Source organism: Mchenga conophoros, linkage group LG11 (genome assembly GCF_057382185.1).
Source record: "Mchenga conophoros isolate Kocher_MC1m ecotype Shallow Benthic linkage group LG11, M_conophoros_male_GT1.1, whole genome shotgun sequence".
NCBI lineage: Eukaryota > Metazoa > Chordata > Actinopteri > Cichliformes > Cichlidae > Mchenga > Mchenga conophoros.
In genome coordinates, this window is record NC_140536.1 from 31,283,353 (window position 1) to 31,297,966 (window position 14,614).

Below are 14,614 nucleotides of genomic sequence, written 5' to 3' on the forward strand. Positions count from 1 at the left end.
TAGAGGAAATTAAAGTATTTATGTATGTAAACTTTCTGCAAACCCAAACGAGGCTAATATCTCTACTGCAAAGAGCTTCCTCTGTTTTTGTTTTGTGCAGTCTATACATTGACACATACAGTCTTACATGTTAATCACTGAGTGAGGGAAGCCTGTACATGCTTTCTCTTTGAGCAATTCTGAGTGACACACATCCGCCAATTTAAGTATAGTCTTCCTTTTGCTTCTGTGTTATCTTATTATTATTCTGGAGTTGGACAGTGCTGCGTGCATTGTCTTGGCTCAGCGTGACAGTTTGATGAGCCATTAGTCGACATAATTTATCTCTGTGTTCTCTCTAGCTGCAGACTCTCTGTCTGCTGTGGGATGGCATGCCTTTGTCCTGACTGCTGCATTGGCGAAGGCCAAGGTTTGTCACGCACACACACGGATCCATACACACAGAGTCACGACTGACGTAAAAAATATATTGCCATTTGGCGTGTCTGTCGACATGGTGACGTTGCAACCTATGAGTACTCAGTAGTCACAGGTATATGATTATCTGAGTACTCATAACTAAAGGGTTTTATGAAACACACCTTTAAACTTGGCCTTAATTTCGATCTTAGCAATGGATCTGTAGAGTTTTATGACTGTATCTCGCATAGTTGTGATACCGGTGTGGTGACAATATCTATCCATAGGGAAAATAAAGCCAGGTAGCCATAAAAAGATCTACTAAAGCTCTACCAAAGAATGGCTGCCTTTGTAGTTATTCCTGCAACCACAGAAGGATCACATTTTACCATCTCTCTCCCTCTCTCTCACACACACACACACACACACACACACACACACACACACACACACACACACACACACACACACACACACACAGTTAGAAAGAATGCCATCTATGCTATTGTTCATTGTAAGAACACAGAGCAAAGACTTTGCAAACACTAAAAGAAGCAAACACTAATAAATTACCAGTCATAGTTAATAGCTACTTTCAGCTCCTCCTTGTCATAGGGGGTCAAAATGGCAGGTCACTCCACATGGTTGATTGGGAAGTCTAATATTCATGTTCATATGGTTCATATGAACATCACAGAACATAGTTTACATTAGAGTAATACATGTTTCTGGCCACCTCATGACTGCAACACACTCATCACAGCATCCTGGCTATTACCCCCAGCAGCTAATAAAAAATATCTAACTCCAGTAATCCCAAATTTGGATCATTTTCTGAGCAGTGGCAAATATGAGTGGTAATAACTGGATGCTGGTGGGCTTTGAGATCAAGCAGTTATCCAATTACAATAAATCTAATCTAAAATAATTTATGAAGTCCTGTCATTTTAGAACAACCTGTTTTCTTTTAGCTGTTTTCTTTTCTTTTGGTTTTCTCAATATATGTATGGATTTCTCTTTTGTACTAAAAAAGATAAGAAGTAAATGTTATGGATTAAGGTTAAACTCCCAGAAAAAGGTTAATAGTTGACAACACAATGCGCAATCTTTCAAGTTCATAATACACATTCTTCCACTGTGCCCTTTAGTCTGTTTTCCACCTGCCGTAGTTAAACATAAAATCACTGATATCTCCTGTTTTTGTGGTTTTGGTTCTCATATGTCTCACTGTGTTAGTGTTCTAATCACACTGTTGCTCAATAGTTGGACATGCAACGAAGAGAAGAGAGGAAAGGCTGAGGGTAGAGTCAAGGAGCTTTAAGCCTGGGTGGAGTGCAAACTTCCAGCCTGATAAGAAAGGTGAGAGGTAAACATTGACCTGAGTCATATCACTGCTTGTCCAAGTCCATCTTTTACTAGAGAAACTATGCAAACAGCAAGGATGCACTGATAATTCTCTTTCACTCCAAATAGTAAACTTTAAGTATGGTCTGATTATGAGAACTAGACCCCCAGAACCTACCTTTTTGTGTGTTTTATTATTAGGCATTCAATCAAAAAAAGTTTTGTTCAGATAAAGTGTTTCTGCTGGTGCTCTTCATGTTTCCATTTATGAATGCACAGGTGAGTAAATGGCTTGGGCTGCCAAGATACCTGAGCAGAATACAAATGTATGGGAATGGATCCTCCTCCTTTTCAATATCAAGTCCTGTGGAGGCATTTAACTGTACATAAGCACTGGAGGTGACACTCAAAGGATCCATAGATCTCTTCAGAAGAGATTTTGCACCAGCCCTGGTAACCTGGAGGAAAAGGGTTTCAGCTTTAACAGTAGTGGAAGCAATGTTCCTTCAGACATCGCAAGTCCAACATGCCAGCAGAGGATTTTGGCAGGGAACAACAGTACCACCTAGCAAAGGGCCACACTAAGTGAACTAGACCATCTGGTGTGTTGATTGGACGAGGCATCAAGATGTGCCACAACAGTTTCTCAAGCCTGACATGGTTGCAGGGGCAAGTGAGAAGGAAAGGAGGCACTTTGATTATGAGTTCCTTTATCAGGGCTGTGTGTTATTTATGTGCAACTCCAAACCGTTTATGGTAGGTAGCAAAATGATTCTAACAGAAAAAAAATGGACCCTGGCTCACCTTGGAAATGGAGAAAGAGCATGCCAAACTCCATCTGAAAGAGGCCTACTGCAGTCAGCCAGAGATTGGGAAATGAGGGGTGATCTCAATAAAAACCTTACCTTTTCACCTGAAATCATAGTTACCAACCTCCACCCACATCTGGTGCTCTGGTTCATTTCCTGCTGGAGGAGGCATACGAAAGGATGAATACTGCAATTATAAGAGGTGAAGTAAGAAGACAGGCGAAAAAGACAGGCAAAGAAAAGTAAAAGTCTGTTCAGTGGAAATGGTCTGCAGGGGCTTTTTAGCCAGCTGTAAGGCTGCTGAAAGAGGTTGGTATCAGAGGGCATGTCCCACTGAAGGAAACAGGGTCAGCAGCTAATTTAACCCATCTAGAAGGCTTCCCCAATCCACTCAAGGCAAGTGCTGTGGTATACTGATAGGGATTGTAACATATAGATCGACTAATAAGCTGAAATAAAGTGAATGTTTCTCCTTAACTAAAAGGCACTAAAGTAAGTTGTGGTTGTTTGAATAATTTGAATAATAACCGCCCCTTTCCCTGACACAGGAAAATAATAGAGATATGGCTATGCTATATATTAAAGAGCTCATTACTGTTACTATAGCATCTATATATTATTATGACTGATTATTATGACTCATTAAAAAAGAGGGCTTCCAGTGTAATTATAAAGTCTTCCAGGTTAGAGCTGCTCCAGTGTGCAGTAAAAGGTAAGCAGCAAGCAGAGAGCACATGCAAACTAAAATGAGAGGTTGAGCAGTAAAACCAGGGGTTTACTTCAAACAAAAGAAGGAAGGTAATACAAGATGACCCAGTGTGTCTGTTAATAGGTAACTGGATCAGTACACACTCTGCCCTTCTTCATGAGCCCAATGCAAACTTGTAAGCAAATAAATGAATGTGCACATAAAAATACATTTGTACACAATTTTATCACCCAAAGAGTAAAACAGCCACAATGTAATTTTCCAATTACATGATTTACAACCAATATGTTAGGATGAATTTAGTGTTTCTCTGAAATCTCACCTTAGTTGATTTTTTTTCAGAGAATTGTGTTCAATCTAAATATTTCATTAGGTTCACTTTAGTAGTATTAGGTTGGACCACCTTTTGCATTCAGCACAGTCTTAAATCTTGTGGCATAGATTCAACAAGGTGCTAGAAACAATCCTCATAGAGTTTGGTCCATATTGACATGAAAGCTTCATGCAATTGCTGCATATTTGACATGGGTGCATATTCATGTTGTTCTATTCCAAGATATTCTAACAGTGCATACCTTGATTTTAATGAATGTTTATTTAAGTTATAAAACCCTTGTTTGCTCACATATACATAGAAATCCATTAGTTTTATGGAACTTTGTATTTATGTGTCTACACTGCTGCTGCACATATACAGCTCCTTAAATATGTTTTATTGCAACCTGATGTCAGAGAGCTAGCATTCATATATGCATGTGCAAACACTTTCTAACAACCATTGCTCCACATATGCAGTCAGGATATTGAATTTTCATTGACTCTTTCTGTTAATAACGCAGCACATTTCCTGTCTTTTTCAGTTGTAAACCTGCTAGTTGTGTATAATTTAATGGCACTTGAAACAAACTGGAAGTGAATAAAAATAGACGATTTACCTAAATGCTCTTACTGTGTGTTATTGTAATATCTCTTGGATTTTGTAAAATTAGAATGCGTCGGACCAATTACACAGCAAAACTGTATTCTGTGAACTTTCAATCAGTGACAATTTGGTAACAGCCCTGTGAGCAGAGCAGATCATCATGAAGTCTTTGTCTCCATCTGCTGGTCCATCTGCAGGCTTTTTGGTTTTCCCCACTCAGTTTAAAAAGTACCCACAAAACAAACAAATTGTATTAAAATATAAGTAAATTAAAGTAAATATAATAAAAACAATATTAATAATATTAATGAATTGTCCACCTATACATTTTCTGCTCATTCAACAACAATACACAACTATATACTGACAGGTACCAATGGTCCAGAGGTTAGATGGTTGATACAAGTGGGTGTTTCAAAGGACAACATAACACCCTCTAAAACTGGTTTTGGTTTAGCTAAAGCAGACTAATGAAAGGTTGGAATAGCCTTCCCAAAGCCCTGACCTCATCTCTACTGAAAATGTGCGTGCTACAGCTAAAGGCCAGGTACAAGTAACCACAAAACAGGAAACCGATTTAAATGAAAACTTCTAATTTTTGCCAAGAACAGTGGTTTAATATCCAGGCAGAATTTTGCCAAAAGTGTCTGGTCAATGTGCAACTTCCCAAGAGACATTTAACCAAATATTAGTGAGGATGTATGTATATATTTGCGCCTGCATCTTTCTGACCCTATGTGGATTTGAAAACATGGTAAATACATTAAACTTCTGCACCCAATGCTTGTTTCTTCTTCTTTCAGTCATTAAAGACTGTGCAGTCATTCATAGAAAAAAAAAGGTAAAAGCCCTAAATGACCATGACATTAATGCCCATGATAAGTATAAACTTCTGACCTAACCTTTGGTTTCATATCTTTGTGGGGACATCTAATTGACACAATGCTTTCCCTAGCTGCTTGCCTTAACCCTAACAATCAAAAATGAATGGCTAAGCCTAACCATAATTGTAACCCCGACACTAAAACCACATTTTGAGTTTCAAAAATGCCTTCAAATTCATGGACAGGCATTTTGTCCACATAAGGACTCTTCGTTCCCACAGGTGTAGTGAAATTCCAATTTTTGGTCCCCACAAAGATATGTAAACATGGCACACACACACACACACACACACGCAAACTTCAGTCCACCAGGCTACCCATATTCTGGGTACTATTACTGACCATAATCTTTGCTGCTGCTTAAAGGTCCCAGTTGGCCTTTATAAAAATGCAACAGTAATCAGACTACTTGCTACAAGTCGTGAGTAGACCTAATCAGAAAAAACTAAGCTATATGGTAACAGATGAACCAGAACTGCTGAACAGAACAATGCTATAAATGATTATGTCACATGTAAAAAATTTACTCCAACAGTCACTAGGTGGTGCTCATGACTATCTTGCAGGGACGTTTTTTGTTTGAAACATTACTAATATTATCAAATTATTTTTTAAAGACTTTTGTCAAATGAACCATTACATTTATTACATATACCAGTATCTTTGGGCCATAAAATGTTAGAGAACAGCTTTAGAAAGAGGATCGCTTTGAGACAATAACTTATTTCCCCTAGAAATAATGGCCCTACCTTTTAGTCAGCCTATTAGCCAGTTATAAGCAGGGCCATGCAGAGATAGTTGAAGGGGCAGGTGCTCAAAGTTAAGGGGCACTTAGAACCAGGCTGAATAACAACAACCCATATTCATCAAGAATCTAATATGTAATCGCATCATGCTATATCGTTGTTATAGGGTGAGGACAATGCAAAGCAAATGGAGCCTATGTTTTACTGATGGGGTGCAATGTTGCTGTTGAGGGGTTGCTGCTGCTCCTGCTGCTGTTAGTGCTGGAGGGCAGGGCTGTGTTGATCTGAGACTGTAGACATTAAAAAGTTCATAGGAGAGATAGTAGCTGATTAAGCAAGTATTATGAGATAATAATAAAATGCAAAGATTGGTAGCAGCGCTTGTAATCACAAGTCAAGCGATCAAATAAACTGACTCACTCTTTGCCTCTCTTCCTCCTTTCATCTCCTCATCTCATCTATTACTCTCCACTTGCTGTCCAACTGAGAACAAGGCACAATTTGCTATTGCATCAACCCCCTAGGACCTGGCGTCCATATATGTGGACATCACATTTTGGGTTATTTAGACCAAAATACTCAATTTTGCTCTACAAGGGCCTGATATCCACTTACGAGGACATTATACTGCTACTGTTCTATCAAAATTTTAAAATTCTGGCCTCACAGGCATGTCTGGCACACACATGCACATACAGTGACATTGTATACCTTCTCCAGAATACTGTATATACTGTGGTGCTGATCCAGAGTCCTTCCCTTATTACTTATTCCTCGTACTATAATAATAAAGTAATGAGAATGAGTAATCCTCTACCAGAGGTCTACTCAGGAACAACATCGGAGAGCTCCGATGTTGTTCCTGGGATCTGCTGGAACCACTCGCCTAGTTTGGGAGTCACCGCACCTAGTGCTCCGATTACCACTGGGACCACTGTTACCTTCACCCTCCACATTTTCTCGAGCTCTTCTCTGAGCCTTCGTGTGTGTGTGTGTGTGTGTGTATGTGTGTATATATATATATATATATATATATATAAAACACCCAGCACGCCCCTGCGGGCGGTTTATCCTTCAAGCTCGGGTCCTCTACCAGAGGCCTGGGAGCTTGAGGGTCCTGCGCAGTATCTTAGCTGTTCCCAGGACTGCGCTCTTCTGGACAGAGATCTCCGATGTTGTTCCTGGGATCTGCTGGAGCCACTCGCCTAGCTTGGGAGTCACGTAATCTTGGTAAGGCTAAGTACCCTCAGAAGGTCTGCTAGATGATGTTAATGCAGCACTACGGGCAATACCTACAACCACGATTACCGACACTAACAAGCTGATCTACAATACGGCAGCAGTGATCAGTGAGATGCTTGGCTACAAGTTGAACAGCGACAAGGGGCAGTACCCTCCATGGAGAAGGAGGCTAGAGGGCAAGATCAAAGTAGCACGGAGGGAGGTTAGCCAACTAACGGAGTTGCAGAAAGGTGCGACAAATAAGGTGCCTAAGAAATACAGCAAGCTGTCCATACCTGAGGCCTTGGAAACTGCCAAGCAAAGACTCACAGCCTTGGCCAGCCGCTTGAGGAGGTACACCAGAGAGATAGAAGGCAGGAGAATAAACCAGCTGTTCTCCACAGAACCAGCAAAGGTGTACTCTCAGTGGCAAGGGAACAATAAGAGAACAGCACCACCAAGGCTGGAGACGGAGCAATACTGGAAGAGCATATGGGAGAAGGATGCAACCCATAACGGCAATGCTCAGTGGCTAGAGGATCTGAGGGCTGACCACAGCGACCTCCCTGAACAGGGTCCAGTAACCATCACAGTGGCAGATATCCAAGAAAGGGTCTCCAGTATGAAGAGTTGGACAGCACCAGGGCCCGACATGGTTCACGCCTACTGGCTGAAGAAGCTGACTGCACTCCACGAGCGTCTGGCAGCACAAATGAACCAGCTGCTAGTTAACGAGAGACACCCGGAATGGCTAACTGAAGGCCGGACGGTCCTGATCCCCAAGGACCCCAAGAAGGGACCGGTCCCCTCCAACTACCGACCAATAACCTGCCTCAGTACTACATGGAAGCTCCTGTCAGGCATCATATCGGCTAAGATGAACAGGCACATGGGTCAATACATGAGCGGGACACAGAAAGGAATTGGCAAGAATACCAGAGGCGCAAAACACCAGCTACTGGTAGACAGAACAATCAGCCGAGACTGCAAGACCAGACTGACCAACCTGTGCACTGCCTGGATTGATTACGAGAAGGCCTATGACTCAATGCCCCACAGCTGGATACTGGAATGCCTAGAATTGTACAAGATCAATGGGACCCTAAGAGCCTTCATCAGGAACTCAATGGGGATGTGGCGTACAACACTAGAGGCCAACTCCAAGCCCATAGCACAAGTCACCATCAAGTGCGGGATCTACCAAGGAGATGCTCTGTCCCCACTGCTGTTCTGCATAGGCCTGAACCCCCTCAGTGAGATCATTAACAAGACTGGCTACGGATACCGACTACGGAACGGAGCAGTTGTCAGCCACCTCCTGTACATGGATGACATCAAGCTGTATGCCAAGAGTGAACGAGACATCGATTCACTGATCCACACTACCAGGCTATACAGCAATGACATTGGAATGTCGTTCGGACTGGAGAAGTGTAGTCGGATGGTATCAAAGAGAGGGAAGGTAGTCAGAACTGAGGGGATTGAACTACCAGAAGGCAACATTGCAGACATAGAGGACAGTTACAAGTACCTGGGGATCCCGCAGGCAAATGGGAACCATGAAGAGGCCGCTAGAAAGGCTGCAACCACCAAGTACCTGCAGAGGGTCAGGCAAGTCCTGAGGAGTCAGCTGAATGGTAAGAACAAGATCCGGGCCATCAACACGTACGCACTGCCCGTGATCAGGTACCCTGCTGGGGTAATAGGCTGGCCAAAGGAGGAGATAGAAGCCACTAACATAAAGACAAGAAAGCTCCTTACCATGCATGGAGGGTTTCACCCCAAGTCCAGCACCCTGAGGCTGTACGCTAAGCGGAAGGAAGGGGGCCGGGGACTGGTGAGTGTCAGCACCACAGTCCAGGATGAGACAAGGAACATCCAAGAATACATTGGATGGCCCCAACTGACCGAGTGCTCAGTGAATACCTCAGGCAGCAGAAACCCAAGAAAGAGGAGGGAAACGAGGAACCATCATGGAAGGACAGGCCCCTGCACGGTATGTACCACCGGCAGATAGAGGAGGTGGCTGATATCCAGAAATCCTACCAGTGGCTGGACAAAGCTGGACTGAAAGACAGCACAGAGGCACTAATCATGGCAGCACAAGAACAAGCTCTGAGCACAAGATCCATAGAGGCTGGGGTCTATCACACCAGGCAAGACCCCAGGTGCAGGCTGTGTAAAGATGCCCCAGAGACAATCCAGCACATAACAGCAGGGTGCAAGATGCTAGCAGGCAAGGCATACATGGAACGCCATAACCAAGTGGCCGGCATAGTGTACAGGAACATCTGTGCCGAGTATAACCTGGAAGTCCCGAGGTCAAAATGTGAGATGCCCCCAAGGGTGGTGGAGAATGACCGAGCTAAGATCCTGTGGGACTTCCAGATACAGACGGATAAAATGGTGGTGGCTAACCAACCGGACATAGTGGTGGTAGACAAACAGAAGAAGACGGCCGTAGTGATCGATGTAGCGGTTCCAAATGACAGCAATATCAGGAAGAAGGAACACGAGTAGCTGGAGAAATACCAAGGGCTCAGAGAAGAGCTCGAGAGGATGTGGAGGGTGAAGGTAATGGTGGTCCCCGTGGTAATCGGAGCACTAGGTGCGGTGACTCCCAAGCTAGGCGAGTGGCTCCAGCAGATCCCGGGAATAACATCGGAGATCTCTGTCCAGAAGAGCGCAGTCCTGGGAACAGCTAAGATACTGCGCAGGACCCTCAAGCTCCCAGGCCTCTGGTAGAGGACCCGAGCTTGAAGGATAAACCGCCCGCAGGGGTGTGCTGGGTGTTTTATATATATATATATATATATATATATATATATATATATATATATATATAGTTATTATTATTATTATTATTTTATTTATATAAAGCGGAAACTGAAATTACAGTTTGGGAATTCTGCTGCATTCACTGTTTCAGAACACTGTATAGAAAGGGTGGGTAGATTGTGTGAAATTATATCTTGACATTTTCCAAAAAATTTGTTTAGCTTCATCAGTTATGAAGCTGCATTTGTAGCTTAATCCACTGCCACCACGTGGCAGCAGGGTGGACCTTGACAGTATAGACAAACCTGCCTTGTCTGCTAGCAGCAGTGTCATGAAACTCGAGCTTGTGCTTCCGAGGAGAATGTCAGTTAACCAACCTGCTCTTACAATATAAATGAAGCTTTACAGCTTTATAAGGAGCTGTATTGAGTTTCTTTAGACTTCATTGTGTGCAGTTTCATTGTGTTTAACCTTAAATGGTTGTCTGACCTACTTGTGTCAGTGTGAACAAAGGAGGCAAAGCTAGCTTTGCTAGGATAGGCAGGGCAAAGCAAAGCTTCTTTTTTGAGGAAAATCAGATTTAATTGTTCAGATTTACCTAAAAACGTAGGTCTATTGATCTGTATACATTTTTGGCTACGTGTCAGGCTAAACAAATCACTCAATTTATTTAAATTGAATAACATAAAAATGAAGCAATCTTGAAAGCAATTTCTTGATTCATGCTTGAAAAGAAATTTCTAGTGGAACACTGCTGTGCTGAGCCAAAGTGAAGCAGTGATTGTTTTTCTATCAAAGGGTATTATGCTAATTCAAACTCTTTTTTCTGTGTGAATTTTTTTTCTACATGTTTAGTGCTTCAGCTGCAGAAGTGAGGACAAAGTCAAATTTTAGGAGTCAAACACCCATTAACCTTGCACCTGTTCAGGGACACACATGCATTCATGGATAGCACACCTTGACTTTTTGCCTAGATGAATGTTTATCAGTTTCACAATCTTCCTCATTTGAAAAGGCATGCAGCCATGTAATGAAAAGCCCCCTGGAATAATGCCATTTACTATCCCTGATCCGGATAATCCTTTCAGAACAAAAAGAGACCAGCGCTTGTAAGCCCATAGTTAAGGGCACTAAACACAAAACGGATTAAATAAACTAGAGTCAGTGTTGAGGCTAAAAACAGCAGTGTTGTTTTACGCTAAATTATCATTGGTAACTAGAGCCGCATTCCTATTGGTTTAAGTACAAGTAAGTCATGGCAGCTATCACGACCTGCCCCCCCATTTACTAAACTGCACAACCTCAACTCCCCATCTCGCGTGTTTGTTGCTCCTATGATGATGAAGCGAAGAAGAGACATGAGAGTATTAAAGTACGAACCAAGATAACCTGTCATTTAGAAGCTATAACAGTTCAGTATGACATGTAACACCACTTCATTCCAAGTAGTGTCTTTATAGTCCACTTTTGGCTCAGGTGTAACAATGCTCTTGGTGTGTTTTATAAGGCCACTTTACATTCACAACATGATACAGCATCTCTTTATTCACAGAAACCTGAGCTGAGGTTACGCACAAATTTCCCCGCTGGGGGATCTATGAAGTCCAAATCAAAGGGCAGAAGATTGATAATCTAACTGAAAGATGTGAATGAGAAGGACATGCTGTTAAGGAGCCCCCCTTCCCTCACAGTTCGTAGGTTTCTTTGTATTGAAGGTAGAAATACTTCTGTGCATCCTCGATAGTGCAGATTTATTTTAGGATGAGACGCACATGAAATGCTTACCCTACTGAGATGGATTCCAGATATCAGAGAGTGGAGGATAGACCCCGCCCAACACTCCAATTTAAAAGATGATAAAGCCCATTGTGGCACAGCCATTATAAGTTTTTAAACCCTGTCATAATTTCTTTCCAGGCTATTTTTTTATTTTTAAATATGGGAGAGATACAAAAGCCAACTTTAAAATTACTTTCTAGGACCAACGCTTTTCCTAGCCAAGATTTAGCCATTAGGTGGTGCTTGAAGTTGCTAGAAAGCTCATGAAGCCAATTAAACCTGTTGAAAGGTTTTATTATACTTAAATTATGTGGGTAAACTTATTGAGCCATTACAAATGCTTCCCAAGGACAACACACACATTTAATTACTTTTATTGGATGGAAGCATTTCCAAGGACAGAACAAAAACATTTATTAGCAGTAGTGGATCTTCTGCAACATTCTAGTGTCCAAAATGATTGAACCCTCCGAACCCCTGACCAACTCTGCCGTAAAAGTTATTTAGTAATAAGCATTTATTTCCCCCCTTTTTAAGAGGAATCACTTTTAAAGAATTCATTGCAGGCGACAGTCAGCGCAGCGACCAGACCAACAAACTCCTGGAAATCCACCACACCATCCTTATTGTCATCCAGTTCACGCATAATCTTCTCCACCACGCAAGCATCATTGGGGCCCTAAAAGGGGAGCAACAAGTTTAGTTTCCCCAAGTGCAAATCTTAATGATGGAGCTGGTCGTCTTTAATTTGCATAGTCTGGAAATAACTTCTACTTTAGACAGAGGCATGTTCTCCTCATTTGCCCAGGTATCAACTTGTTGGCCAACATTATAGAGTTAAAAAAAGCAAATAAAATACTTTTTCCTCAAAATATAGCTGAAACTGAGAAACCATCAGGTTCTTTTGGAAATTACCATGGTGATTTACCTTTGTTAAAACTTAAAATACATTAAAATTATACATTATTCAGGTCAGCTTCAGAAGGAGAAAAAAAAAAAAATTGATTAAGCAACAGATACTTACTTCCAGAAACTCTCCAAGTTCATTCTTCAACAAATTCTTCAGCTCCAATTTAGTGAGCGTGTACTTGTCACCTTCTTTTCCAGAATACTTGTGGAACACATCAATGAGGTCCACCATTGCTCCTTTCAGATTGGCACTCATTTTGCAATTCTAAAAATCAGAAAGGGAAGGATAAATTAACCACAAAAGAGATTTATTCCAAACATGGAATATACCATTTAGAGCAGGGTGACCAGCATCATTTGATATACAGATACAAAGAGGGACTAAAAGTCATTCAGTTTCTATAAAAGCTTAAGAGAAACCTTTCATTACAATTGTTTTAATACACTGGCACACAGATTGGGATGATTCTAGCAAAACCAAATTAGAAAAGGAATGAGGATGCAAAACTGTTTCACACACTTACCATGTAATCATAGAAAAACTCAGGTTACATGACAGTGTTTCACTTCCCTCCCTGCATTTTTATTTCTCAATGACAGAAAGATTGGCGCTGATGGTGGTATGGACAGTTTTTGGCAGAGCATGGCTTACGGTTATTTGTACAGTGGACTATAGCCAGAATCAGATTACATTTTGTAGATTAAAGGGCAAGTACTCACTTTTGCTCACTTTTCTCAAGACATTTAAATAATAATTAAAAACAAAACAAGGTAAAACACACACGATGAGGGACCACTTCTTGGTTAGGCGTGTTGATTCTATATAATATGGCACTGCCGGGGAAGCATGTTGTCTCATGAAACAAATAGATTTCAATTGCTGAAGCCTGCTAATAATGGTGCCAAACAGAATACATAGAGGAGAATGCAGCATGGTAACCAGACAGGTCTAGTGTCTAACCTTATACCAGCCTTTCACTATCAGACACCCGAGAAGCCTATACAAGAGAGCAGTTTCATTTCACACACCCCTCCTCACAAACCAGTAGAAGACAAAAGCCAGACCCCCTCCAGGACAGGTCGCACATACAGTAAGTATAGATTTTGCTCTTTGTTGCATTACATTATATAAATAGCCTTTAACCTCAGATAAATTTTAGAGTATGGTCTTATTTCCATCAAAGCTATTAGATGATAGTTTAGCCTATATGAAGAGCAACATGTATCTAATGATCTATAGTGTATGTGAGAGATTGTGTGAATATCTACAGTTTGCAAAATCACTTCTCCAAATGATGTGGCATCAGATTCCCCTAATTATTCTCAATGATTGCTGTTAATCATTTATTCCCAGCGTGATCAGGGAGCTAATTAAGTCTTTGAATGTCAAATGAGAAGCTGGTGTTAATTAACTGTGACTCCAACTACAGCACAAGTAGTTCTACAAAAAAAAAAAAAAAAAAAAAAAAAAATCCTTCACACTACCACTGCACATCAAAACAATGGAGGGAAAAAGAAAAGCAAAAGATCAGTAACTCACCTGGACAGTGACACCTAACCGGTTCTGTTGAAAGTAGATCAAATTGAGCTCTCACCACAGCTCTCACCTCATTACTTATAGCGACTCTCACCTGTGTGCAAATGAACCTTAATCAGATAGGCACCTCCCTCTGAACGGCATCATCAGCGCTTTCACCATTGAACTGGATTGCCATTAAAGGCAACAACCTCAGCTCTTAGAACTTTGCAGGACAAACACCACTCACTCTTTTTCCTAACCTTATATAGTTATGTTGCAACAGGGATTAGTTACAAATTAAGTAGATACTCAGATGGTTAGTGAGGGTACATGTGTTTATATGTAATTCAGGGTATGCTACATTATATATACCAGTTATGTATTAATGTTGCATTAGAAGCACAAATATTACTCGAGTGCAACTTGAAAAATCTATAGAAAAGGTTTTTCAATTTCCATTTTAAAGTGCCTACAAATATCCCTGATTTCAGCCTAAAAGCTGAAAATTTGTTAATCTGAAACAACCAAAATTAAAATCAGCAACATAAAGAATAAAGCAAATTGGCTGAAGTATTCCTCCTCTTTTCCTCTCCGA

General features: G+C 41.3%; 1 protein-coding gene across 1 annotated transcript; it reads right to left on the reverse strand.

The window, feature by feature from the left end:
- Positions 1-11,949: 11,949 nt before the first annotated feature.
- LOC146564593 (protein S100-A1-like) lies at positions 11,950-14,169 on the reverse strand. Its single transcript, XM_085292498.1, has 3 exons — positions 14,041-14,169; positions 12,616-12,765; positions 11,950-12,270 (listed from the first exon to the last, which is right to left on the reverse strand). Exons 2-3 carry the CDS (start codon positions 12,754-12,756, stop codon positions 12,124-12,126), a joined length of 288 nt encoding a protein of 95 aa, XP_085148624.1. The 5' UTR covers positions 12,757-12,765; positions 14,041-14,169; the 3' UTR covers positions 11,950-12,123.
- Positions 14,170-14,614: the final 445 nt, after the last annotated feature.